General features: G+C 38.0%; 2 protein-coding genes across 3 annotated transcripts in view; one reads left to right on the top strand and one right to left on the bottom strand.

The window, feature by feature from the left end:
• The window catches only part of C1H14orf39 (chromosome 1 C14orf39 homolog), a 38612-nt gene extending 28591 nt beyond the window's left edge, over nt 1-10021 (bottom strand). The window contains exon 1 of the mRNA XM_087963822.1: nt 9642-10021. The gene's annotated coding sequence lies outside the window, so the exon portion shown is untranslated. The remainder of the gene's footprint in view (nt 1-9641) is intronic.
• Nucleotides 10022-10218: 197 nt separating this feature from the next.
• On the top strand, nt 10219-25501 carry SIX6 (SIX homeobox 6). Of its 2 annotated transcripts, none has more exons than XM_026670256.2 (5): nt 10219-11176; nt 20378-20922; nt 21162-21237; nt 22369-22457; nt 24727-25501. In XM_026670256.2, exons 1-2 carry the CDS (start codon nt 10605-10607, stop codon nt 20574-20576), a joined length of 771 nt encoding a protein of 256 aa, XP_026526041.1. In that variant the 5' UTR covers nt 10219-10604; the 3' UTR covers nt 20577-20922; nt 21162-21237; nt 22369-22457; nt 24727-25501. The 2 variants fall into 2 exon arrangements, with proteins under 2 accessions (XP_026526041.1, XP_087808452.1); XM_087952326.1 differs by having other exon boundaries at nt 22345-22457.
• The last annotated feature ends 1569 nt before the right edge of the window (nt 25502-27070 follow it).

Genomic DNA, 27070 nt, shown 5'->3' with positions numbered 1-27070 from the left:
ACATTTCTAATCCAGATCTTCCTCTAACAATCCTACAAGACAGGTGGGGTAGTAAGATCAGTGCCTCAAGTTGTGGATGACAATTGTTCTCACAAACAGGGTCACCTCTCCTCTGCTGTATCACTTCACACTTAGTCTCTGAATATCTGGGTAGTATGTGCTTTGGTGAGGCTGCCCTTCTGCCCCTTTGCAAAAGGATGTCCCATTCTTTGCCACTGCCTGGATGTGTTTAGTCCCCATTCATGGGTCTGTATGCCAAATATCCTCTGAAATGCTGCCCTCCTAAAAAAAAATTTTTAAAAGGTTCAGAGACCTTTTATCATATCTCTTCACTATCCATTTAGCCATCTTTTTAAACTTATCTGTCTTTCCTTATGGGAAAAAGTTTTAGCATCCTTTAAGCTTATTTATTTTGAACTAGCTCTTTTGACAATAATGTGGTCTATAGGTGTCAGCAACTAGATTTATCTTCATATCTTGAGAAAAACTAAAAGCTGTGCTTGTTGATTTCTGCATACTGAGTCACAGCAGCAAATTATAGTAATTATTTTTCTGACTAATAGTTTTTTGTACAGAAAAGACTGTGCTCCAATGTCTTTCTTCTTTACTGATAGATTGATTGTTATTTGTCTGCATATCTTACTTTTTTATACATAAGATGCTCCCTGATATTTTCCCCCTTAACAACATCACTCGAGATCTGGTTAGTCTTTCTCTTCCAATTTAGTTTTCAATTGTCTATTGAAAAAGGGAAAACATTTGTACACACACTAATCTATTCAAACATTATTTGAGGGGGAGATGATACTGCAGTAGCTATTTTTTCCTTACTTCAGTTCTAATATCCTACTAACTTCCCTCCCCATAATAAATAAAAAATAAATAAAATTATTTATAAGTAAATAATTTATTTTTATTTATAAATAAAAATAAATATTCTGCCAGAATTTTAAAAAGCTCATGTGAGAAGCAATTTTGCAGCTTTAAAATAGCTTCATCTATCGCACTTCCACAAATTCAGCCTTTTCAAGCTTCTATTTGCAATTTTCCTCAGCAGTTTTTCTCCAGCCTCTTCCTCCCCGCTCCTCCCTCCGCCCCGCTTGAGGGTTTTAGGTGTAGTTGGGAAAGTAAGTATTTAAGAAAGGAGTACTGGAAACACTGAGGGCTGCAATCAGAAAGAAATCCATATATTTTGAGCAGCAGCAGCAAATTTTTCCCCTCACTTCAATCCCTGAAGGCGTCTTAGCTTTTGAAGAGAGCAGTCAGGAGTCCTTGGGATCTGATGTAGCAACAGTTCTGTGATTGGCTGCTGGGCCTTTGACTTTGTCCAATAAGATTCAGTAACTGCTCTGACAGGAAGGGGAGGGGGAGGAGCCTTTTGAAAAAGCAGTTGGGTTGAGGGCAAAAAAACTGATTAGAGCATTCCTTATTATTCACATTTCCTAAAGTTACCAGATGGTAAACCAAATGATCTACTGTGTATTTCAGAATAGCAGTAGCAATAGCACTTATATATCACTTGCATCGTCATTTCCCAATATCATCTACATTCCCAATTAGTTTGAGTTAGGTAGTCACACTCCAGATCCCTCTCCTGCTTGAACAGGGGGCTGGACTAGAAGACCTCTAAGGTCCCTTCCAGCTCATTCTATTCTTATTCTAATTCCTTCTCTCGGGAGCTACTTTTTGCTGTTATAGACCATTTGCTCTGAACTAGCTTGCCTCAGGACATCATACTGGCTCCTTTCCTCCTACTTTTTAGAAAATTTGTTGAAATGTGGCAATTCTATTAGATGCCAGCAATTGGGATGTTAAAACTGCTCCCTCTGATGAAGAATGGTATTTTTAAAAAACATTTATCCTTTGATTATGAAATTCCTATCTGTTTGCTTCTCTCTTTTTTGCTATGGATATGCTCTGTTATTATTTATATCACTTTGTTTCATTTTTGCTTAATATCTGAATATGAAGTTGGGCATTATCCTTCATTCAGAGTCAGCTTTAATTGGAATTATTTAAAAGCCTTTTTTAAAAAATATACTATATAGTAAAAGTTGTACTTACTAATTTTCTACAAAAGATAAAATATAAAAAATAAATAAGAATTTATTTAAAAGGGAAAACATAGGCGAAAGGAAAGTGCAAAAGAATAAATAAAAACAAACAGAAATAAAGACAGAATAGCTTCCAACTTTCTTCAATAGTTACAGATATTTTAAAAAATAATATTTTAATCTAAAATTCAGTAATACCCGAGATTTCTATCATAAACATTTCTAATTGTCAAATCCCAAAATTAATATAGTATTTCTTTTGGTTACTAGCAAAATGTCCACACATGTTTTTCACTTAGAAACAAGGTAGCAGCTTAAAAGCCTTGTAAATAATCAAAATAGTACTTGAGACAATGAAAACACACTGAATTGCCTTGCTTCCCCAACACACAACTTTCAAAGAAAAGCAATCAAGATACTCCATCTGCTGGAGAATTCGTGCAGCATACTTAGCAAGGAAATACATTGATAGCCAATACATAAGGAGCTTCCTTTATGTTCTGTAAGTACTATAAACATTTTGTTTGTTTGTTTGTAAAATTTATTGGCCACATGTCTTACCACAGAGTAACTCTGCGTGGCTCACAATCTAAAAAAAGTTAAAAATTATAAAAGAGCTAAAGCATATATATCAAATGCTCTGAAGATCCAAATACTTGCTCCAATTAAAATATGGGGAGGGTGGGACCAGAATGGAGAGGAGGACGAGGATCTGTTTTCATTTCCTGCAGGGTTTTGGATTCGATATTTTATTATATTAGTGTTGCATTTTAACACTTACTGTAAAGGGAGGGAAAGCTGCTCAGAGTCCTGTTGGATTGGAGCAGCATATAAACCTCAATAAATGAATAATTTTTATAAAGAACCAAATGAAATACAATAGACTGTTTGATTGTTGGACTGGGAAAAAGGAAACTAAATGAAGGATAAGATAGCTCAAGGTAAGTTTGAAAAGCATTACAAGTGTATTTGGCTTGTATCACAGTGCTGCATTCTGTTAGCAGGGCCTATTTGTAATTTTATATAATTGGAATGTAAACCTAACAAAGCCAGCTCAATATGTTTTATTGTCTTAAGATAGTGTATCACATAAACTAATAGAGTAAATCTGAAAAAGCATGCTGTTTATCATACATGAATCTTTCATTGTTATGCAGGATTGTTGTTATTGCATTTATACTTGATTAATTTTTATAGTAAAAGTTGTACATAATTATAAGAGAACCCAAGTTGTTACATGTTCTTTTGTTGGTTCATATTTATTTTGCTATTTCAGGCCATCTCAGATTGCTTATGCAATTAAATTAGAACAAATACAGACATTTCAGAAACTATAATCCATATTTACTCAGACATTGTATGTAAAATTAGATTTCTAATTAATATTATTTCAGTGCATGTCCAAGTGATAAACTATTATTTTCTGAAAGATGGCATGCATTCCTTTAATTGATATTTGATTCATTGGTCTCTTTCTAAAATAATGTTTTGCTTTTTAAATAATTATTATTTGGTTTATTTTATATTATAAGAAGATTCTTTTTGTTTGGTTTTTTATTGTTATATTCCCAGAGCCTTTGCAAATAAGCAGCATAAAAATAAAGTTTGTGTGTGTGTGTGTGTGTGTGTGTGTGTGTGTGTGTGTATGTGTGTATGTGTTGCTGTTACCCTGACAATAGCACAGAGTCAAGCAGAATCAGTCAAGCAGACAGATAATTACCTTCCAAAGTCACATATGAATTACAAATAATATACAGTAAAATAATTGTGGAGCTGCTTATGATAATAGCAATGTTGTAAATGTTATTAACAAAGAAAATCAACTAATTGGCCAATCATAAATTGCTTTGAATTGATAAATATTGATTGCACTAATTAAATAATAGTTATCAAAATATACAAACAAATAATAACATATATTCTTACATTTACCATATATACTCACATATAAGCCCATTCATAGATAAACTGAACCTCCAATTTTTAACCAAGATACTGTAGTACCTGTGGATAAGTCGACCTTCAAAAAAACATTTTTTTATTTTTTATAATTGGTTTGTCCATAGGTAATAGTCCATGGATCATCTGTGTTTCATGTTATTTTGATTAAAATTCTGAGGGTCAGTTTATCTGTGAATGGGCTTATCTGTTGAGTATGGGATGCGTGTATTTTTTAAACATGTACTACAATAGTGCATATACTCAAGGGTAAGCTAAACCCAATCTTTTTGGTGTTTTTCAAGATTATATTTCTTAAAACAAACCTAGAAAATTCCTTCTGGTTACCGGGAGAGACTGTTAAAAATTGTATCTGTATATTGATAGAGTTTCACATCCCAAAGAAAGGATAAGGAAAGTTAATTAATCAAGAAAATTTTGTAAAATAAAAATAACAATTATTGTTTTATTGAAGAAAAGAAATACCAAGAATAGGCGGATTATTAAACCATTACTTTAATACCATTCTTAAAATCTGAAGAGTGACTTTCCAGTTACACAAAACTATCATCTTAGCAGTACTCTAAGCTCAATACAGCAAAGCTAAAGCTCTTCACAATATGAAAAATTCCATATGTAAAAATACAATTCAACATGACATTGAGATATTTAATGTCTTTTCAAAATCATATTAACATACAGTATATATTGAGACCAAAATCACAGTATAACAGAGCAAAACCAAATGATGTCAGTTAAATAATGCTTTCATTGCCAATACAAAAAGTTTAAACATTCTTTGGATCCAAATAATATCGTCTGTTGAATTAGTTTTATTTTTAAAACATATTTCATATTTTTAATACCTGGGCTCACTGACCCTCCAAAATTGGATATTCCAGATATTTTCACAGATCAGCTCAAATATATAGGTAATACTAAATATATTTCACTTTTTTTATAAACTGACTTCCATTCAAGGACAGCATCTTTTTTTTTTTTTTAAGTTAAAATTACAAGTATCCGAGAGACTGTAAAATATAAACCAAACTGTTTAGCAGATACATGTTTCAGTTGTAATATTATATATATATATATTGCTAAGCATAAGTATGTATTACTAAAGTAATTTAAAGAATAAATCTTTGTTTAGCCCAGGCATTCCTATAGAACATCTTTTCTATTTCAGATTTGAGTTATATCACAATAGCAGCCTCACATGTGATTCAAAATCACATCATATCCATTTATCTATTACTAGTAAATGTAGTTTGAGTCTTTCAAAGTTTCTTCTAGGATGCAACACAGTTGATCCATTACCACTGCTTTGACAGCCTTTCAGAAAAGGAAAGGTTGAAGAGCAGCCATGAGTTATCTAGGATTTCAGGATCCAAAGTTGGCCTCCTAGAATGGAGCACACACCACCACCCTTTCCAGTTTGCTGGCAGCTGCCTCTCACACAGGGACGTGTTAACAAACTCATATTCATGCAATGCAGTCTCTTTAACCCCATCATTTCTTTGAAATACAATGTCACCTAATTTTTGTTAGTCCTTCCCACCATGACCTATCCTATACTGATGGCAAATACAACTAGATAGAACCAGTCTTGTTTTTTGTTCTGGCAATGCCTACTTGTTTGTATTACTTCTTTGTAAGGCATTCATAGAAAATGAGGCCATTCATGAATTGCTGACTGAAACATATTAGCAAGGCATTGTGTTGAAGGGTAATACAACAGGTACAAACTTGCATTTACCAAACATCCCAATAAATGTCTTCTGAAGATCCTATGGATCATTTCTCTGCTTCATTTAACAAATGTATAAGAAAAAGATCTTCCAAATTGTGGAAACAGTTAAAGAAAAAATGGCTGCCAATGCAGAAACTGATTTAAAGATTGCACGCACGCACACACACACACACACACACTCATGTTTGAGGGAGAGGTATGTCCATGCAGTCATCAGATATGAGGGGTGCCTTCACACCATACTATCAGTTAAATTTGGTATGTTATATTGAAATAGGCAAATTTAGTATATTGTAGTATGCAAATACTTAATGCAACCACTAGGGTCTATTTAACCTAGGTAAGGATGGGGTCCTTGATACTCTTTGAGCTTGGTTGATTTCTTGCAGATATTTCATTACCAAATTAGGTAACATCATCAGTGCTAGTAGAGAATGAGATTTGCCCTGGAAAGACACTAAAATATAAAATGAGAGCAAATGTGAATAAATGTGCCCTGAAAAGAAATACTAGGTAGTTAAATTGCAATATTTTGAACAGGAACTGAAAGTCTTTCAGTCAATCCACTGCCTCTTTGGTTGCTTTTATAGTGATTGAAAAAATAGGGGCACTAAAGAGCCAGTTCCCAAAAATTAATCAGTCATTTCCCCCACATCATAGAAATAAATAGGATTAGAGATTCCTGGCTCAAGGTAAGATCCATTTATTTTAACAGGAGATATTTAAGAATGAGTTTAGTATTTCATATAAATTAATATACTGAAATCCTTATACTGTAGTTGTGCACATGCCTACTCATGTGTAGTTTGTTAGAAAGAGTATATTCCTAGATAAGTATGTACACACCTGCATCCTTAGGCTGAAATACCATAAATATGATTAAGGTTTTATATGATCACTTGACTTAGTCTATGCAACGATAACTTTGCTACTGTTTTCTATTTACAATTGTCTATACCTCCAAATGTTTTGTTTCTTCTTAATCTGTTCCTGGGTGTTCAGAGATAGATTGCATCTTTTAATAGAGAACATTCAGTACGTTTGATGAAACAAATCACAGTCCACCAAAGCTTATGCCAAAATTTTATGAATAAGATATACTAAGATTTTGTTTCTGCTACAACAGACTAACATGATTGAAGTGATATAGTCTAAAGTTAAACACAAACTGCCCACAGAGGGCTTTCTTCAAAGTCCAGTTTATTGGTGTTTTTTTTCTAAAGTACTGTATGTGCAGTCTGTCCCTGGATAAATGTATATTAAGTAAGGTTTAATGGATCCAGTCCCAAAGATAATTGTATTGATACCACTTCTACATATTTTTCATCTCCCCTTTTTTATTCTTCCTGAAAATCACCAATATCCAATCCATTCCAAATAAAACACAACATGAATTAGTTATCTGCAAATTAAATTAACCCCAATAATTCCAATTCTATGAATATTTGTGGGAGGTGGCAAAAAGCCATTAAAATGTTTCATTTCTTATTTCTTGTAGATGCAGCTTTGAATATTCCATGAGTTTATTATTTTAAAAAAAAGTTTTATAAATCGTTTTAAGGCTGCAACTCCATGAAATCAGAACCTGGGAATAAGTATTCTTGCCCGCAGTTTGAGGTTTACTACAGAATCAATACACATGACCAGGACTGACACCTCTGTTTATTTTAAATCCAAATACATCTGTTTTAAACGAATCGGATCAGTGAACTGCTAGCGTGGGTCTGGCGCGTTTGCCTCCAAGAAGACTTTCCCGAAGTATGGGTTAATCTCCCAATATGCACCCTTTCGTTCTTGACTTTTGCTCTAGCTCTCCTGACGGCGTTTGTGAAAATGAGCGATACTGAAAAGCTTGCCATCCCGCTAGTTGCAAGCCTCGCATAAACGATGACAATGGCTCAGAGGGTTTTTCCCCCTCAAGTGAACGGGGTAGATCTGTGAAAATAATATCAGGCTTATCCGTCAGAATGAACGTCGGCGCACAGCCAGGCGTGCACTAATCTGACCCGACACCTCCAAACTATCTGCGCTATTTATCCGCCGCCTGATTTGCCAGATCTTCCGAGAAAAAAGTCGCCGTGTGCTGAAGAATACTGAAGAAAAAACGACGGAAGAACCTCCCTCTAGCCTCAGATTTCTCTCTCAGGATAGAGATCGCTGCTCGCATCTCAAGGTGGAGGGTTTTTTTGCACTGCGAAAGGAACGCAGTTTTTTGAACACTGTTCTTTAATGTTCTGGGCAGGAAAAGAGGTGTCCTGGATTTGCCTTTCAGAAGAGCCTTCCTGCAACCTAAGGACGCTCTGATGTACTGAAATATAAATCCCACGGTTGCTGGCGGCCAACTCCGTTAATCCACCACCAAACTAGAGAGTACTAGCCTTGGGGAGCGGGGTTGTTCTGGAATAAATCGGACACCTTGAACAATTTCCCTGCATCGTCTTCTTTCTTCTCCTAAAGTTGCAGCTCACATCCCTCTAGAGAACGAAAACACCGAATACGAAATGATAATTATTTTTCTTTTTAGAAACAACTTCCCTAAGCATTATAGGAAATGTTTTGTTGTTTCAAGCAAGGGACTGGACCTAATAATAGAGAGCGGAATTAATCTTTATCACTAAGAACCGCTCAATACTGTAAAAGATTGTGTGGAAATCGCTTGTGCTGACCTACAAATGACTTCTCACTTCTTTCCCGGATTTTTCTGAGTGTTTATTCGAGGCTGCTAGAGCGCAAAGATGAGATCTGAAATGGTGGGGTTGGCGGTAGGGTGCAAATTAAGGAAACAAATGAATGGGGAGGGAAGATCCGCTAGCAGGGTCCTGGATGCCCGATGGAGAGAAAGAACCGATGGCTTCCAAATATTCTTTCGCAATTTTAAAAATAGATTTTAATGAATCCAGTCAGAACCCGCCCCCCCACAACTAATCGGTAAACGGCTTTCAATCTCTTGGACGATTTCTATCTTCCGCATCCTTGGAAGTAAATCTCAAAGTGTCCTTGAGGACTTTCAGTCATCCAGGCAAAGGTGTCTGAAGGTTGAAACACCGTAACTTACAAAATTTTTGTTAGCTTCATCAATCAGAATTTTACATAACGCACATTTACACAATGCAGTTAACCCGGATACCGAATTAGCCGTTTTCTGTGTTCCCACTTCAAATCGAAGTATAAGGTAACTAGATGACTGGATGCTTTCACGTCAAAAACCCAAACAACCTAAACAAACCAAGTTTAATATGTTCACATATATCCAGTAGACCTTTGCTTGACTTGTAAGTCATGTTCAATAATATGAAGACAATACATTCATTGAATTTTAGGACTAACTTTGCTTCAGCAAGAATTAGATTGGGTTGCAACCGTTACATTGATGCTTCCCATAACGTTGATTTTTTAAAAAAAATCTGCTGTAGGCTAAACGCAGGTGTGTGTGTATGTGTGTGCGTTCATTTATTACCATCCAGTATCGGGGCAAAACGACTGTCTAATATTCCAGCGATCCGCCACAGGTTTGCAATTCATTCCACGCCTGTTCATTCAGAACCAGGCGTTAGAATCAATGCCATTTACTCCCCAGTTCAGTATGAATGGGATTCCAGACCGAGAGGAAAGCTGAAAATGAAGAGAGTTTCATTGCCCGGATTTCCAGGATGTGTGTTTGTATGCCCACTACGTTTGGAAACAGATCTGGGCACAGTTACACAGCCCTCGCTTTGGCATGCAGGAGTTTCAAATTCAGGTCCTGCCACTGCCAGGTGCAAGTATAAAATGGTAGATTATGGAAAAAGTACGTTTTCCCCGCCGGGTACCCTGGAGAATGCTACTGGGCTAGAGGTCTCCTGTTACACCCTTGTAGCGGGCAAGTTCTGGGCAGCCTCTTCCTCTCTTGTTCTCACCTCTTCTCCTCCGGGATCTGTAGTAGAAACCGCGGCGAACCCCGTTCTGGCCCTCACCTCCCCTTTCCGGACTATTTCCGCATGCCAACGCCCCGCACATTTTGTTCAGCCTGCCGATCCTACTCTCCTCGTCCTTCGGTTGGACTTCGCACCGGGCGATCTCTCCCCCCCTCCCCTCCAGTTGAGCGCTCTCGACCGCTGGGAGAAGCAGGAGGAACGAACGAACGAAAGACCATCCTTTTCTCTCGCAGCTCGGCCGGTGCTCCCGCGTTGGCTTGCTTCACAGGCGTTGATTGGCAGAAGGTTGACAGTGATGGGCAGGCGCCCTTTCCATGGAAACGGAGGGGCAGCCAATCTGGCGAGGCCGATAGCAGCAAATAAGAAGCAGAAAAGGCGACGACGGCAAAGAATGTGCGGAGGGGGGTGTCGTTGGTTGGGGGCATCTGGGGGCTTCCCCCATCCTCCCTCCCTCCTCCATCGCTTCTTTCCCTTCTCCTCCTCCTCCTCCTCCTCCTCACACACATTCTCTTCCTCCCTCCCTCCCAAACTTCAGGCCACAGCCGGAGCGCGGGCCATTCTGCTTCCCAGCGCAGCACTCGTGCGACGGCGGCGGCGGCGGCGCTGCAGCGGCTGCTGTTAAAAAGGTTCTCCAAGCGGCCGTCTGAAGCGCGGCGGGAAAGAAAGGGCAGAATGAAAAATTAAAATTAAAAAGCAAGGCGAGAGCGGCATTTGATTCCTCAGCTGGAGAGCCACACCGCCGCCTTCTTGCCTCTCTGTGCCCACCCAGGAGAAGAAGAGCGAAGAATCGGCTCAGCTCAGCCCCAGCTCGAGATCAAGGGGACAAGAAGTTCCGGAGCCCGGGATTGAAGGGCCGAAGCTCTCGACTAGCCTGAGACGCAGAAGAGAAGAGGCGACTCAGCCCAGGAGCCCGCCCGGCCGACCCGGCCCCACCCGGCCGTCTCCATGTTTCAGCTGCCGATCCTCAACTTCAGTCCGCAGCAAGTGGCCGGGGTGTGCGAGACCCTGGAGGAGAGCGGCGACGTGGAGCGCCTGGGGCGCTTCCTATGGTCGCTGCCGGTGGCGCCGGCGGCGTGCGAGGCGCTCAACCGGAACGAGTCGGTCCTCCGCGCGCGCGCCATCGTGGCCTTCCACGGCGGCAACTACCGCGAGCTCTACCACATTCTGGAAAGCCACAAGTTCCCCAAGGAGTCGCACGCCAAGCTCCAGGCGCTCTGGCTCGAGGCGCACTACCAGGAGGCCGAGAAGCTCCGCGGCCGGCCGCTGGGCCCCGTCGACAAGTACCGCGTGCGCAAGAAGTTCCCGTTGCCCCGCACCATCTGGGACGGCGAGCAGAAGACGCACTGCTTCAAGGAACGCACCCGGCACCTGCTCCGCGAATGGTACCTGCAGGACCCTTACCCCAACCCCAGCAAAAAGCGCGAGCTGGCCCAGGCCACGGGACTCACCCCCACGCAAGTGGGCAACTGGTTCAAAAACCGGCGCCAAAGGGACCGGGCCGCCGCCGCCAAGAACAGGTCAGTGAGTAGTTGAGACCCGGGACGCAGGAGGAAGGCGAACGGGGAAGGGCGGGTAGCTCAGCTCTGCCCAGGCATTCTGTGCGGTGCGGCTGGCAGATTCACACGACATTTTAAACTTGGGTCAGCCGTGCGAAAGGAACATGCCATACCCTGAGAAATAAATCTTATTGTGTCCCTACTTGATGGACTGCTTGGCACTGCTCGTTAAACCCACTGAATCTAAGCGTTTTCCAGCCTCATTTTAGGCTAGTCTCTCCTGTGATGGAGACCCCAGTGAGACCAGCCAAAACTACTTGATTTGCAAATATGATCCGTTTCTGTGAGCCCTGCTCCAGAATACACGTTTGGAACCTAGTTGTAACCCTAAGCATATTTATCTGGAAGAAAGACCATGCTCCTAAATCTTAATTAGAGGTCAGAGGAATATTTTTCACTCTTGTTATATTATTATCGTTATGCTGCACAGTCAGTCAGCCAGTCAGATATTTTGGACTGGATTTTGCATTTTTGACCACCTGTTCTGTCCTTCTCCAGGGCCTAGGATAGGCAGATTTGTTGTTTGAATTATTATTGTTGTTGTTATTTGCCAAAGGTCTTCAACAAAGCCTTCTTTGAAATCCTGTCTCAAAGATCTTAGCTGGTTTTACAGGAACAGGAAGTGAGGAGATAGATTAGGCTCCCTTCTATCATGCTCATAATATAGATGTCCATTTTGTTGGTGTTGAACCTTAGTTTTTATGATATAGTTGTCAACATGGAATCAGAAAGTTTGACTTTGCAGGAATAGTTCCAATTCAAAGAAATATGGCCTGTTGTAGCCTCTGGGATTTTTATTTTACAGTCATTTTTTTGAGAATCGCAAAGGCAAATGTGCTTGACAATCACAGCTTTTCACTCTTGACATGTATGCAGGAGTAATCATTCTAGTTACGTGCAATTCATTTAGTTTCAAAATAATTTTTTATTAATGTTAAATCTCTATTTCCTACTGTACTGATTTAAGGAAGATTTTTTAAAAAGAATTTTCATATGTGAGTATTCCCCAATAGGGAGACATGAGTTACAGATATCAATATATTGCTATCTGCTTATTTTTAACAATTAAATATCAACTATCCATGGTATGAATATACAAAACTGAGAATTAATGAAATTCTAAGTAAGTATATAATGGCAGTTATTTTTATATATAATGTTTTAAGGCAATTATTTGATGTAGTAGAATTCCATTCTGAAACATCTTTTAGCAGCAGGTGAAAAGGTGCAGTTAAAAAAACTGAAGAACATTTTTTTAAATTAATTGAAAATTCAAAGGAATTATGTCAATGATATAACATACAGTTTTAAAATCCAATTAAACAAAACATTTGCAATTATAACTGTTATAATTTTCTTTGACATTTTTCATTTTTACTATTTATCCAAAGTATACTTTGAACAAAAGTAAAAACTGAAATGTAAAACATATATGGGATTCCAACTTAACTTACTTCGGTTTAGAGTAAAATCTTGCAATTTGTTAGACAAATAAAGCCTCATGACATTCACCTGCAGCAAAACTGACTACCAACAGAATTAGAAATAATTATATTGTATGTCTTTATTTAAATGGCTTCAGTATAAGGCATACACCTTTCTTGTGAAGCCAAATCATTATCCTTTGTTTCTGTGAAGATAGGTTGCAGCTAGGTTGTGCCCTCTTGGAAGAATATTAACTGTAATGGTTTGTAGAATGTAGGTGAGAATTTATGTGGCTATATGATAAAACACTTTAAGGTATGCATGCCTGCATAGGAATAAATATGGAATAAACCAAGAAGGAAAGAATGTGCTTTAAATAAAAGCCTTGCTCTTGTAGAAGAGATTTTCTGATCCATTTAGACATGTTAATTAGCACAAATGACCTCTATTTTTCAGGAGGCAAACAATAGCTCCCCATTCATGACTGTTGTGTAGGAATGTAAAACAATTTGGTCCTATTGACTTCCACAATACTCAGTTTAAATCCATGAGACATGATACACAGCTAGGGGCTATACTAAAATACTATTTTTCCTATATATTTCCTTTCCTGGAGAAATTCCCTTTTAATCAGAAATTTACTTGTGCAATATGAATTTTTCCAGCATTCCTCCTTGGAATCAGGTTTAAGAAGAATATGTTGTTCCTGACATGTAATTGATCTCAAGGACAAAATGTATGGGAAAATTAATTTGAGGTAATACCATCATTTAAATTCTTGAATTTTCATTAAGATGATTAATAAGAATTAGCTTATTAATTTGTAATAGAACTGGGTAACCAAATATCATCAAGTTTAGCATTTCCCAATGTGCAGCCTTAAGTAGCAAGTACATGGTTTCCTTAAATCATCTAAGACCGAAAAGGTCAGTGAAGCAAAACTATAATGAAGGCTTAGACATTTTGTGTGGTTAGGATACAGTTAGGACAGAGGTGAGGACAAAGAATACAGCAATACATTGCTTAATTAGGTAATAATTTCCATAATTTGTCCTCACCTATTTTCTAAAATAATTAAAATAAAATATTTTCTGTTCTGTATATTTGGAAGTACAATTAAAATGGGTTATTTTCAGTCTGCTGCCTTGAAAGCTATGTTCAGAAAATAGCCTTTTTTTTCCTATGGATTTTCAGATTTTATAAGTATAATGAATATAAATAAATGTTATGTAAAATAAGAGGGAGTATAACAATAATGGTTTAGAAGGGTTATTTGTACAATTAATGGGCGAGATAATTTGATAGGAAGAGGTAATTAAAAGACAGTATCTTTGCAATAGAAAAAAATGTCTTCTTAAATTTATATTCCCACATCCCAGTTCAATTTTCATTTAATAGTTGGAACTGGAAAGATAAACAATATTGAAACAAAGAATGAAAAACACAATTACTTCAGATAAAATGATAAGACCTCCTTCAGAGAATACACATATTTTTATTTATCTTTAGTATAATTCCGAATAGATTTGAAAAAAATGAAATTTCAGGAAGAAATTACACAATCAAATCTTATTTGTTGTATTCTGTTATTATTTGACAGTATAAATGTGGATATTGTTTTCACTCTCATTGTCTATTAATCTGCTAGATTAATATTATCTTTGTTCTAAAAGCAGTACTCAGGCATAACAGCAATTATAGCTTGATAAAAGTGTGAGATAATAGTGCTGGAAATGTATTTTATACATATACTTTATGTCTGAATATTTTTTCCTTGGATACAATTTTTATACTATTTTCTTAAATACCTTCATAGATATATTTTTAAAAAGGTGTTTTACATTATTTGGAGTTGCATACATATTCATCAGACACATCTATAACTTGAAGTTTTGTTAATACTGAATTTACATGTGGAGTAAACTGTTACTTGGAAAAGAAAAAGATGTCATCTATATTTATATATGTTCTTCTGGGACATGTGTAGCAATTATAATTGGCATAACAAAGAAAATATCATATTGTAACAGGTCTCAAATTGTATTTTTCATATTTCTTCATGTATCCTATAATAAACCTTCTAGATATTCTAGATATTACTGACTTTCAATCTTCTAGTATTATATAGGAATTATTTCCAATAAAAAGCAAATTCTTATATAAGATCTTAACTCAAATGAAAAACCTAGTAAAACCATATAATTATATTCATATAACTATATAATGAAAAAAGAAAAGGTTGTAAAACATAGCATTTCTAGTAAAGCCATTTCTATAAAGCGTGAAATGCCTTCTAAAAAGAAGTAGCCAAGATATTTTAAAACTGCTATTAAATACCAGTACAATGCAACAACCAAAACTTACATCATTTGAAGATATAATATAAATATTTAGTGAGAATCATCTAATTCTTAGAATAGAATAACAGGGGCTGCAAAATAGATGGGTGAATTATTTAAAAATTATGTGGAGAGAGGAAATTTAATTCTTTATCTGTGATGTGTTTTAACACGTATATAGAGATCTACATCCCTGATATCTCCTTTGATCCACAGGTCTAAAAATGATATATTCCTCCCATCAATTTCTCATACGCACATAAATTTTACTTACGAAGTAGACAACAGGGTAAGGCATAGAGAGCAGATAGACTGTTGGAGTTTATTGTTGATGGACAATTTAATCTGGGGGGATTTGGGGGCTACATTTGGCTTCTTAATTATCTGCATATGGCACCTGGGCCACAAATTGAGAGCAAGCATGGTATGGTAGTTAAGATATTGGAAAAGGATTGAGGAAACCCACCTAGGTTCTACTTCACCCTCAACCAAAAAGACTCACTAGATGAATAACTTTGGGCTAATTGTTCTTTCTCTACTATCTCAGAGAACTATTGTGGGGAAAGAAATAAGAGAAGGAAGATAGAAGTATGCTGCCTCAATCTCCTAAATGAAAGACAGAAGACAGAATATAAATAAAATACATAGTGTAGATTCTATAGTTTAAACACACAGTTGTGTCAACCATACTTTTTTTTCGATGCCCTCTAAATTACAATAGCATCTTATTTAGGACACTGTACTATCGTTGATATTGAAATAAATTCAGCCATTATGCCAATCATCTACATAGTGGAGGTGTACCATCTTCTCTCTCGTCTTCAATGGCAAATTGATTTGACCCAATCTTGATGGTAAATATTAAATAAAGGGGAGAGAGGGTAGTTAGTAGACTTCTATGCTCAGCAATTCATTTGTAATAGACAAGAGCTATATCTAGCCAGAGACGCCTACAAGAATATTCTCTGTATTATTTATGCCCCTCCTCTGATTCTTAAACTTATCCAAACTCTAAATGAAGAAATTCTCTTTTGCTATCTTGGTCACACATATATTTATTTTTCATATGATGATTCATGTTTGGTCTATTCAAAACTTACTCTAGAAGGAGAGAAATAAGAGTTATTATTTTATCTTATCACCCAAAACACTTCCTTATATATGGAAGTGTGAATGTGGTCTGTCTTGCTTTGAAGTTAAGAGATACAGTAGATGGAGCTTGGGTAGAGATTATAAGTGAGAAGGCAGATAAAATGAACATTGATAATACACAGAACTGTACTGTGTAAGAGAAACTGGTGTGGGGAAAATGTGGCAGAATGTAAAGATATTTTGTGATGCAAAGATAAGTTGATACATTGGTGAGGGGTTTTTTTTGCAAATGAGGTCTGTAAGGACATTAAGCACTGTAAGAAACTGTATGTATATGGGATTCCAATAATGACTGGCAAGTATCAGAAGTGTAGGGAAATCTCTCTTCCCAAAACAAACCTTTAAGGAGCTTAGCTGGAAACACTATTTACTATGGGCCACTCCCCTTCATTGAGTTAAAGTGCTATCCATCTACCCTTGAGTTGGCATTTAACAACATCAGAATAACAACTACTGACCCTGATGTCAATCCCTATTGTACTTTATTGTATCTGTTCCTAGGCATTGCTAAATGATGCTGTCCTGATTTGAGGGTGCCAGTCATAATAGGATAAGTGACTGGAATGTTCTGCTTTGGTCCACTTTCAGCATGTCATCAGCCAGTGGGAGAACCATCCATCATTTAGGGCACTATAGCAAAAAAAACCATTCAGTCATGTCCAACCCTTTGCAACTTTATAGGCAATTGCTCTCCATGCTATTCCATCAAGCACATTTTCTTTCAGTTGTTGAATGTTCATCTTTTTATCACAGCAAATATTTTGTGGCTTATTTCAGCCTTCTGGATTGTTTTCTGCCCCCACCTCCCCAACCAGTCATCTCATTTGATCATCTCCCCAATAAAATAAAATGAAGGATATGGGGAAAACACCAGGGAGATATTAGTTGCAGAAGGAAGAAACCAGATCCTGGTATAAATGTTCAACTGGCTGGGTCTGATAGTGAAAAATAATTAAAACCAACTAGCTGCTGGGCAACCAAAAGTGGACAGAGGAGGAATTAAAATGGGCAGATACAGGGAAACTGCAAATAGGCAGACAAAACCCATTTCAACAGCCATCATTCTTTGGAGGGAGGAAATGCAGGGATGCTGCATCTTAAAAATACATTTTCGGGTATTACTGTACTAAAATGAGTTCATACAAATGAGGCATTCTTACTCCTGGATTAAAATAGTACAATTCTGCTCTTTATTTTTGGGGGTGCCAGGATAGATGTTAACTGTCAGAAATATGGAGGGAACTGACAGGTATGGGACCCTAGAAAATAAAGTGATGATGGAGACTGGGAGCTGGGAAAGAAATGGCTGTAGTAAAGCCTGACTAGTGACCTAAGGTCAAGCCTGTTAGCTGTGCCTTCCAATGCTTACAGTACACATCTTCATCTCCACAAAGCATTATCTTTGTCTCCAAAGGGTCAAAAATCATTACCGGTTTAACATAATTTAACCGTGGTGGTGTACTGTTGGCTTACGAGGGAAAATACTGCATGTACTACTAATGAAAATTTCTATCAAGCTATGATTGTGCCATTGTTAAGTGCATGTGGGATTAAGGCCAAAAACAAATTAGGTGATTCATTGAAACATTTTATTTGGCCTTCAATTTTTTTCCTTGACCAGGAATTTATATTACCTCAGAGTGTATGCCAGTGGGGGTAGGGGGTAGCCAGGCATTTGAGTCACTTTTGACTCCTGATGACTGTCTGGACAAGTCCCTGTCATTTTCTTAGCAAGGTTTTTCAGAAATGTTTTTCAATGCCTGTTTCCTAGGGCTGAGACATGACTGGCCCAGGATCACTTTGCACCTAAAAAGGGGTTAGAACTCACAGTCTCCTAATTTCTAATCTGATGCCTTATTCACTACATCAAACTGACTCTCCTACTTATTATCAGGTATATTCTCAGACTATCCCTGAAAAATCATGTCACAAATATACTGAGAGCAACTGGGAATACGTGAAAAATTTCCAAAGTGTGATCAGGAATTAAGATGTAAAAAAAAGATTTTGTATGAAATATGGCTGTGATGTTAATATACAAAGTTGTTTTATACTGGCTTCTTGCTGGCATGAGAAATGCTAGTATAAAATAACTTTGTATATTGTCCCCATACCTCATTCCATAACAAAACCTTTTATCTTATTTAGGGAATAAGATAGATTACATGTAGCTAGAAATGTTTTCAAAGTTTATTATTAATCAAACATCAAAGTATTTCTTATATTTCTTTTCAAATTCTTGAAACTTGATGTGATTTTACAATGTTTTACTTTACTAAGATAGTTATTGTATTTTATGTAGCAATACCAATAGCACTTAGACTTATATATTTCTTCACAATTCTTTACAGCACTTTCTAAGCGGTTTACAGAGTCAGCTTATTGCCCCCAACATTTGGTCCTCATTTTACAGGACCCAACAATCTTGGTCTTTATTTTACAGACCTCGGAAGGGTAGAATGCAGAGCCAGTCAGGATCAAACTCCTGGCAGTGGGCAGAGTTAGCCTGCAATACTGCATTCTAACCACTGAGCCACCATGGCTGAAGTTATTATTTGGACTGCAATAGATTTCAAAAGGAACCAATATTTAGAATTCATAAATAGTTGCAATAATATTTGTAGTAAATTAATGATTAAAGCGTCATATTGAAGAGGAAGAGACAAAAGGGAAAGCCGTTAAAATGTAATTGTGTGGAATCTTAATATTTTACTCTGTTTATTCCAAAATTCTATTGTGTTCAATACATCAGCGTCTACTATTGATATAACATGCCAGCTTTTATTGTGCTCAGACTTAATAACTTGAGGTCCATAGATATCTCTCATCAACTGGCCATGCTCCTTGCCCCATCTGACTTATGATTATTTTTTTAGACACTGAAAAAAGGGGAAGCACATGTTTCCTAATCAAAAGACTTCCAGAATTATAATTATCTTCAGGGCTAGTTGCTGAAAGGACCAAAATATATCATGTTCGTCTCTATCTCACTATACCAAAAACCACTGGGTAAGTAGCAGTTCCAAGCCAGCCTTATCCCACTAATAGTTAATCAGGCTTAGACCTAATTAATAGTGGGATAGGGACCATAGGAAATCTGAGGAGTAGGATCAATCAATACTTTTTAAAAAGAAATCTCCAAAGAAGCAGTGTCAAACTGTTTTCTTAATGTTGCCAAGAAAGCTAAATAGATGAGTATTAGGAGTCATTGAGATTGACTATAAAATGAAGCCTATCTGACAATAAACATACACATTTTGTGTATAATCTCTATATGTGAAACAAAGAATTTGGGACCTTTGTGGTGGAAATAAGTTTCTGCTGACTTTTCTCTGTAACTGGGCCATGTTTGGGGTTATGTTATGGTTGTCATTAAGAGAAGATGCTGTGGAGGCTTGTTTTAAGATTGGTGGGGGGTATGATTTTGTAGCAACCTTGAAGGCAGAATGATGCTAAGTGGGCTAAATGGTGGAGATGCTAAGTCAGCAGTAGGTGAGGGAAGGGGAGAATTTCAGTGGGGGGGAAATGCAGAGGATTTTTTTTTAAAAGAAAGAAAGAACAAGAGCTGCTCTTGGACTTTTCAACATGGAGGGATTGTCATCAAAATTATATCTGAGTATTGAAATGAACAGACAAATCAATATGTTTCATTCAACACAAAGTGAATTAATGAAGTCATAATGGCGGAAGGCAAAACAATATCTTAATCACAATCCATGCTGTTGATTTTAACGGAGAAACAACAATGGAGGGGAACAATAACGTTGATATTTATTTATTTATTTTATTTATTTTATTTGCCAATTGTTTACAAGATAATAAGTATAAGTGTATACATAGTTGTGAATACATGAAATGGGTACATATAAGAAAAATAAAAGAAGAATAAGAGAAACAATAGGACAGGGACGGTAGGCACGTTGGTGCGCTTATGCACGCCCCCTACAGACCTCTTAGGAAAGGGGTGAGGTCAATAGTAGACAGTCTAAGGTTAAAGTTTTTGGGGTTTGGGGAAGAAACATATGGTAGATGAGCGGAATATATTCCAATTTGGGGGGCTGGATCCGAAAACCGGCGCAGAATTCCGCGGGCCGGAAGACGGGCAGAACCAGCACTGGGGAGCGAGATTCGTAAGGCAGAAGCAGGGAAAGGCCGGGCGACCTGAAAGGCGGGCGGAGAGCGGGCTGCCTTTCGTGGCCGCCGCCACTTGAGTCACGACCCTTTCTCTTCTCTTTCCCCCTCGCAGGCTCCAGCAACAGGGACTCTCGCAGGGTGCGGGGCGGTCGCTGCCGTCGGAGGAAGAGAGCGCGGGCGAACCGCCGCTCGGTGCCGCCGCCAGCCCTGCCGCCAGCCTCTCCAGTAAAGCCGCCGCTTCCTCGGCCATCTCCATCACTTCCAGTGATAGCGAATGCGATCTGTGGGCAGCAGAAGAAAGGCCCCGCTGAACCTGCGTGGAGTACAGTGCGGAGTCTGCGGACGACGAGGGGGGACCTGGCGAGGACGCAGCGGTACCCCGAGGGCGGCCCTCGAGACGTTACACGGCCAGCCTCCCGGATCGCCGCCTTCAGCCCTTTGCCTTGTCCGCAGTCCGGGGTCTCTGCGCCTGAGAAACTCCCGCCAACGAGACTCAGCCCGACCAGGCCCTGCCGAAAGAAAGACTCCCGAACCTTGAATTCTTCGAGCAGGAGTTATTGGAACGAGAACGGGTGGAGTCAAACATCAGGCCCAGAAAGAGTGACACCTGCCTCACCTGCTGCCATCTATTATTTTTTTCCTCTGGAATATCCGATTGCAAAGACAGTGATTTTTGTTTATTTCGTTTTTAGTTTTGTTTTTATATATATATATATAAATATAAATATAAATATTTTATATAATGTTTATTGAGTTATTTAAATTGCTCCGTTGGTAGATTGTCTTATTTGGTGACCATAATCATGATTAATATTATTGTTATATTATAATGGGGCGGTGCCTATGTGAATAACTGATACTGTATTTCATTTCCTCCATTTGTGGAGCATGTGCAGGATCTGGTATTGTATGGAGAAGAAAGGCAGCCAGAAAACAGAAGGAACAAATGAAACCAGTATAATAATATATTCGGTGAGCAAAATAAATTCTGCTATTCCCTTCATTGTGTTAAAAAATTCTTAATCTTGGAAAGAACAGGTATTGAGAAGGGTGGGTAAGTAAAAAAATGTGAGAAAGGCAGCTAAGAACAATACCTGGCAAGAGGGGATTTTCAAAACAGTGGGCTGCGTTTGCAATTTACTTTACTCATGATTAATTGTCTCATTGGGGCTATTCAATTAATTCTATTATGGATTCATTCAATGCAAAATTATGTACTAGTCATAGGGACTGGCTTTGCAGAAAAAGAGCTGTCCTACAATGTGGAAGACTAGTTAATTCACTTGTTCTTGTTGAGCACACAGCAGTAGATAGTAGGTCCTTTTCTCATTTAAGCAACACTTGTTCCCTTCATTTTGGTGACTTATGGATGGAAGTTCATTTATAAAGAAAATTATTGCTCCGTGCTCATTACTGAGTCCTCCCCACCAGTGCCCAGGATTTTATGAATTAGGGATAATACCAGCCAGATTGAACCAGAGATAAAGGAAGGGAAGAAAAGAGAAGGAGGGGACAAATGCATTTACATTAAAAAAAACAACAAAGCTAAGTAAATCTTTTGGCATCCTGGAAAGAGGCTACAATCCATTTTAGCACATTACTTGCAATAAGCCCCCTTAAGTCAATAGGATATTCAATTTCTAAGTAATCATGCCTAGGTTTGGACTATATATCTTTTTTTTTCTACAGAAAGGAAAGGGATAGATGTGATGATAGTCTTTTCACTTTCAGATTCCTAAATCCCAATTATATGAAGTAGTCATTAAGAACAGGGTTACAAAATTAATCCTTCTAAATACTATAAAATAAAATCTTATCTTTTCAGTATGGAAAATGATACAGAATTGCAACTGTACTTCATTTTCTATAATAACTTTATAATAACATGGCTATTGAACCTGGCCAATACCAGGACCTGGGTATGATCTGTTAATACTTCAGGGTTTAATAGGTATAAACCTGAAAAATGCATGGACCACTTTAAAATATGCTGTAAAAATATGGTATACAATGTGATTTACTGTATACTCTTATCTACTTAGCAAAATTAATACTGTATTATGTTTCACGCCTCAATAGTTTTTCTGTGTACTAACTGCATAGGATCAGTCCAGAGAAGGTTACAATCTTATGACAATGGGATCCTAGGTTTATGTACTCAAGAAAAGGAAATGCAACTCACCCTGAAGTAGGTAAGTGTAGGATTGCAGCATTACCTGTAAATGTCTTTGAACTATTGTAACTTCCTTCCATGTAAGCATACACAAAACCAAGGTTGTACTATCAGATACAAAGCATCACTCTTTAAAATCAAGCTTTTATTTTCATTCAAAGATAAAGCATGTTGCTGTCCCCATTGCCCACTCTACAAATTATTTTGGCTAATGTTAAAAAGTGATGCTGGTTTTATTGTATTTCTATTCTGTTTCTTTTTCCCTCCACCTTGGAATTAAAATTTCATTAGACAGAACCTGAGTGTCCCCATCCAGGCTATGTTCTGATATTGTGCTTCTTAGATTCTGTAACCCTTATAATAAAAGAGCATGTTTGTGAGCTGCTAGATATTTACTAGGTTCACAACTCCACTGAGAAAAAACTCCATTTGTCAGACTGAGAGAGGCAGCCTGGCGGGAACCCTGCAAATTCTTGCTTGGCTTGTTGGGTGGATCCCCCCCACTGCCTAACGGGCCCAGATTTGGTGGAAGAAAGCAAAAGGCCTTTAGCAGGAGCGTCAGCTAAGCTGCTTTAGTGTGTGTGGGTTTTCTCCTTCCCCAGCCAAAGGGATTTTATACCATTATAGAGTTTGAGCACTGATCTTTAAATCATTTGAGCTGTGCTGTTTCAGTCTTGTTTTTTCTGGGTTATTTTCTTTCTTTTCTTTCTTTTTTCTTTTTAAAAAGCTGGTTGCTTGCAGTTTGATTTCTTTTTGCTGGGAAAAGACAGGGAAGAAATGACAGACAGAGTAGAGAGTCAGCTCTTTTAGAGAGGTTACTGGAAAGCTATTGCTCAGAAGGCAGTGTTGTATATTCTAATATTCCCCCCACTTGGAAATAAACTCCATTATTATTCAGAGGTTTCAATTCTGTTTCTGGGGACTGAACTGCAGTATCACTTATATTCTACTGGCACTACTGCCAGTAAAAGGCTATAAGCCACCTAAAACAGGTGTAGGCTGGTTGCCCATGTATCAATCAGAACATCTCTTTTCTTTTTAATTTAAAGAAAACAGGAGGAAGCAAGCTGGGATACCCTCTCTAAGAGCTGATTACTAGGGGAGTAAGTTGTATTGGGTGCAACGGTGTTCATTTTTGATTAAATAGCAGACCTTGCATACCTTGCTGTCCAGATAAGCAGCAGCATCCTGTATATAAAGGAACTTTTAAGTTCTCTGTCTGGAATGAATCTTCAGAATCCCTTGTTTTAAAATCACACCTTATGTACGGCAATATTGAAATATCTGTTGGGGGTGGACGGGAAACATGCTGAGGAATGTACTTATACCTAGAAATACAAATTATTCGTAATACATTAAAGAACGCAATATAACATAATTAAAGAATTAAAGATCACCATTTATTATAATACATGCTTTAAATTATTTATTTATTTATCTGAAGTTAAGCCAGGTTTATTCCCTTAAAAGATCTCTTACTGAACATTTAATCCAATTCACCCATGGTCAATGGAAGAGAGATCTAATGTTTCAGAATATAAACCAAAGTGGGGTTCTGCTTTAGGCATGAATTCAGAGACATGTCTGTCTATGTTGTTGAATAAGAATGATCCAGTGAAATACATATATAACTTTGAATAGGATAACAATTCCTTTGCTTGCCTTTTAATACAGTACATGCAGGATAAAACACTGTCCAACTTAGCTGATCCTTTTGGTAAACTAATTGCTAAATGTAAAATCAGCACACTGGGGAAATCTCATTGTGAGTCATTGTGCCATCTCATTGTGGAAAATCTCTAGATTACACTCACCTTAGTGCCAAAGCTACTTGGCTAGGATCAGAGATCTTCTAGACTGAATCTGGGTTTGAAAATCAAGAACAGTATTTCTCACAAATGTTGGAAACAAGGCACTGCCAAAAGCTTCCCTCTTTCCACTTTCATAGCAGACAAGGCAGTTTTGTCAACATTCTTTGTTGTATAGTCAAAACCATGGAGTTGAAATCAGAGACACTGAAGTGCATATTAAACCTGTCTCAAAATGTTGCAGCATGGAACACTTTTGTTTGGCACCCTGTGACCTTCTCTAGAGCACCCTATAACAACCTCGTCCCTCCCCTTTTTCAGGCTTCACTCCCCCAACATCACGCAGCATTCCCCTCATCAATCAGCATGCTTACACATCCCAGAAGGTGCATCTTCCCGATTTAGGATTCTTAATCCTAATCATTTGTTTATATTTCTGTCCTTGCTCTCAAACTTAAAATGGCTCCCCTTTGTTTACAGTGGACACTATGTGACTGCACCAGAGATCCCATTGGTAGCTCCGAGTTGACCTTGACTGATCTCAAAACAGCTAAGCAGGTGAAAGTTTCCTTAGTGCTTGGATAAGAGAACGTCAGGAAACACCATTTTATTTTATATTTTATATTTAAATTATATATAATTTATAATTTCATATTGTATGCTAAACAGGGAAGCTGAAAAGATATTCCAGAAGATGGCAGTAGGAACATGTTGTTATCAAGAATACATGTCCATTAAGGTATCAGATATAGGGGAATTACTGTTGCATAGCCCTTTACTGATACTTTCCCTGTCTTTACACACTTCAACAATAGTGGGACTGCAATTCTCAGAATTTCTACCCCATGCTAGCTACTTGTTCAGTAAGCTGCAGTCTCAGGATCTTTGGAAGACACCAAGTTGAAAAAGCTACTCTATTGCTTGGTATAAGGAGAAGATTTTAAAGAGCCATTTGCTTCTTCTGGAGGTAAGAAGTTAAAATGTACAATAACGAGAATGTCAAAGACTTGCTGCATTGATTGAAGGACTGGAGTATTAGGGGTGGACCTGTCCACTCTTTACCAACATTCCCCCTCCTGTTGTTTAAGAGGAACAAATAAATAAATTGCAGAAATTAGCTGCAATCTTTGCCACTGAAGAATTTCACGTCTGTGAAAATACCTCTTTTAAGAGGTGGGGGTCGCCTTTGCTTCCCTCATTCTTTGAATGGGGCACACATTTGTCTGGGTTAAAATGATGGAACACATTGACTTGATATGAAATGGATTGCTGTGATCAATATATGACACTAAAATTAGCATGAAACAGTCCTTTCTGTCAGCCTAAAAACACCTGAATGCATGCACCAAATTGCACAGGAAAATGCACAGAGACTGCTTCCTTCTGCAGAAGGAAGATGGGAATTGGTTATTTACATTAAACAAAGCAAGGTTTGCCAGAAGTCTGCCTTGACCTGTCTCTCTTTAGCCAAACAAAGAGGAAAATATTGTATCAAAAGTAACCTGAATAGGGAGGGAGGAGAAGTGAAACAGCTTTTCCCCTCCATTCAACCAGTTGAATACTTCCGTTTCTTTTGAGAAGGAAAGCAGGCTCTAGCCATGCCTGAATGGGAAAGTCTTGTAAGCTGGTAGGGAGGCTGTCAAACAGCTCAGGGTAATAAGCACTAATGAGAGGGTTTGCAGTTCTCCCTGGGACAAAAGGGGCCTGGGAGGGCTCTATCAAGACTGAATAGCCAGTACATTTTGGAAAAAACGAGCGGAGGGGGGGGGGTGAGTTAGCTGTCAATGGATAGATTTTGCAGGGAGCAAAGGAGGAAAAAAAAAAGGGAGACAGGAGTCTTGGCTTGGTGCAGCTGTGCACAGAAGCTGTTCCCCTTAACAGGCAGCCTCTTAGCCCCTTTTACCTCCTGCAGGGCAGGGCTAAAGCAAACAAAAGCAGGCTTGGGACCACCAGATAAACAAAAGGGGAAATAAATTTGGGTTAAATACACACACACATGACACACATATGCACACAGCAGCGATCCTTAACACAGTTAAGCAGAGACATGCAAAGGGAAAGTCAAATGAGTCCTATAGATTTAAACCAAGTTAGATTAATTTAGGGACAGAGGACCGGATAATGCTCATATTAGAAAGCAGAGGGATGTCCGGAATACAAATACTCATTTCTTTTTTCTTATTATTATTTTGCTGCTGTCATAAATTGATTCTGAAGGTAGTCCCAAAAAAGTGGTTGAGCCTAGACCAAAGATTCAGTATTTGAATCCCTGCTTGTTTCGTTGGAATTATTTGGGGCCAATCACAATTGCTCAAGCCATTCTACCTTTCATGGTAATTATTACACAGGAAGTAGGTCATATAGAAGGAAGGGCATCTAGAACACTTGGGATAGGTCAAGGAGTTTTCCTTTTGTATTCTAAAAGCTACAATTCATGTTTATTTGTCTTTCAAGGGCTTCAGGTGACATGGCTGGTCATCTGGTATTAGCACTAGAGTGACTAGGTCTGAAATTTTAGACTATTTTTAATTTTGGTGTGGAATTTAGGAAAAAACTCTACCCGACTCTATAGTCTCTTCCCCAAACCCCAAAAACTTTAACCTTAGACTGTCTACTATTGACCTCACCCCTTTCCTAAGAGGTCTGTAGGGGGCGTGCATAAGCGCACCATCGTGCCTACCGTCCCTGTCCTATTGTTTCTCTTATTCTTTTATTTTTCTTATATGTACCCATTTCATGTATTCACAACTATGTATACACTTATACTTATTATCTTGTAAACAATTGGCAAATCAAATAAAATAAAATAAAAAAATAAATTTAG

This window comes from Notechis scutatus, chromosome 1 (genome assembly GCF_049901735.1).
Source record: "Notechis scutatus isolate UNSWTSFEM ecotype Mainland chromosome 1, rNotScu1.2, whole genome shotgun sequence".
Lineage (NCBI taxonomy): Eukaryota > Metazoa > Chordata > Lepidosauria > Squamata > Elapidae > Notechis > Notechis scutatus.
The sequence above is the reverse complement of the archived record's forward strand: the minus strand, read 5'-3'. Positions and strand labels throughout refer to the sequence as shown.

Bases quoted from the DNA above. Each gene is read 5' to 3' on its own strand.
- SIX6 (XM_026670256.2), top strand. From the start codon at position 10,605: ATGTTTCAGCTGCCGATCCTCAACTTCAGTCCGCAGCAAGTGGCCGGG. The intron at 11,177-20,377 runs GTCAGTGAGTAG...TCCCCCTCGCAG, and splicing joins GCCGCCGCCGCCAAGAACAG to GCTCCAGCAACAGGGACTCT.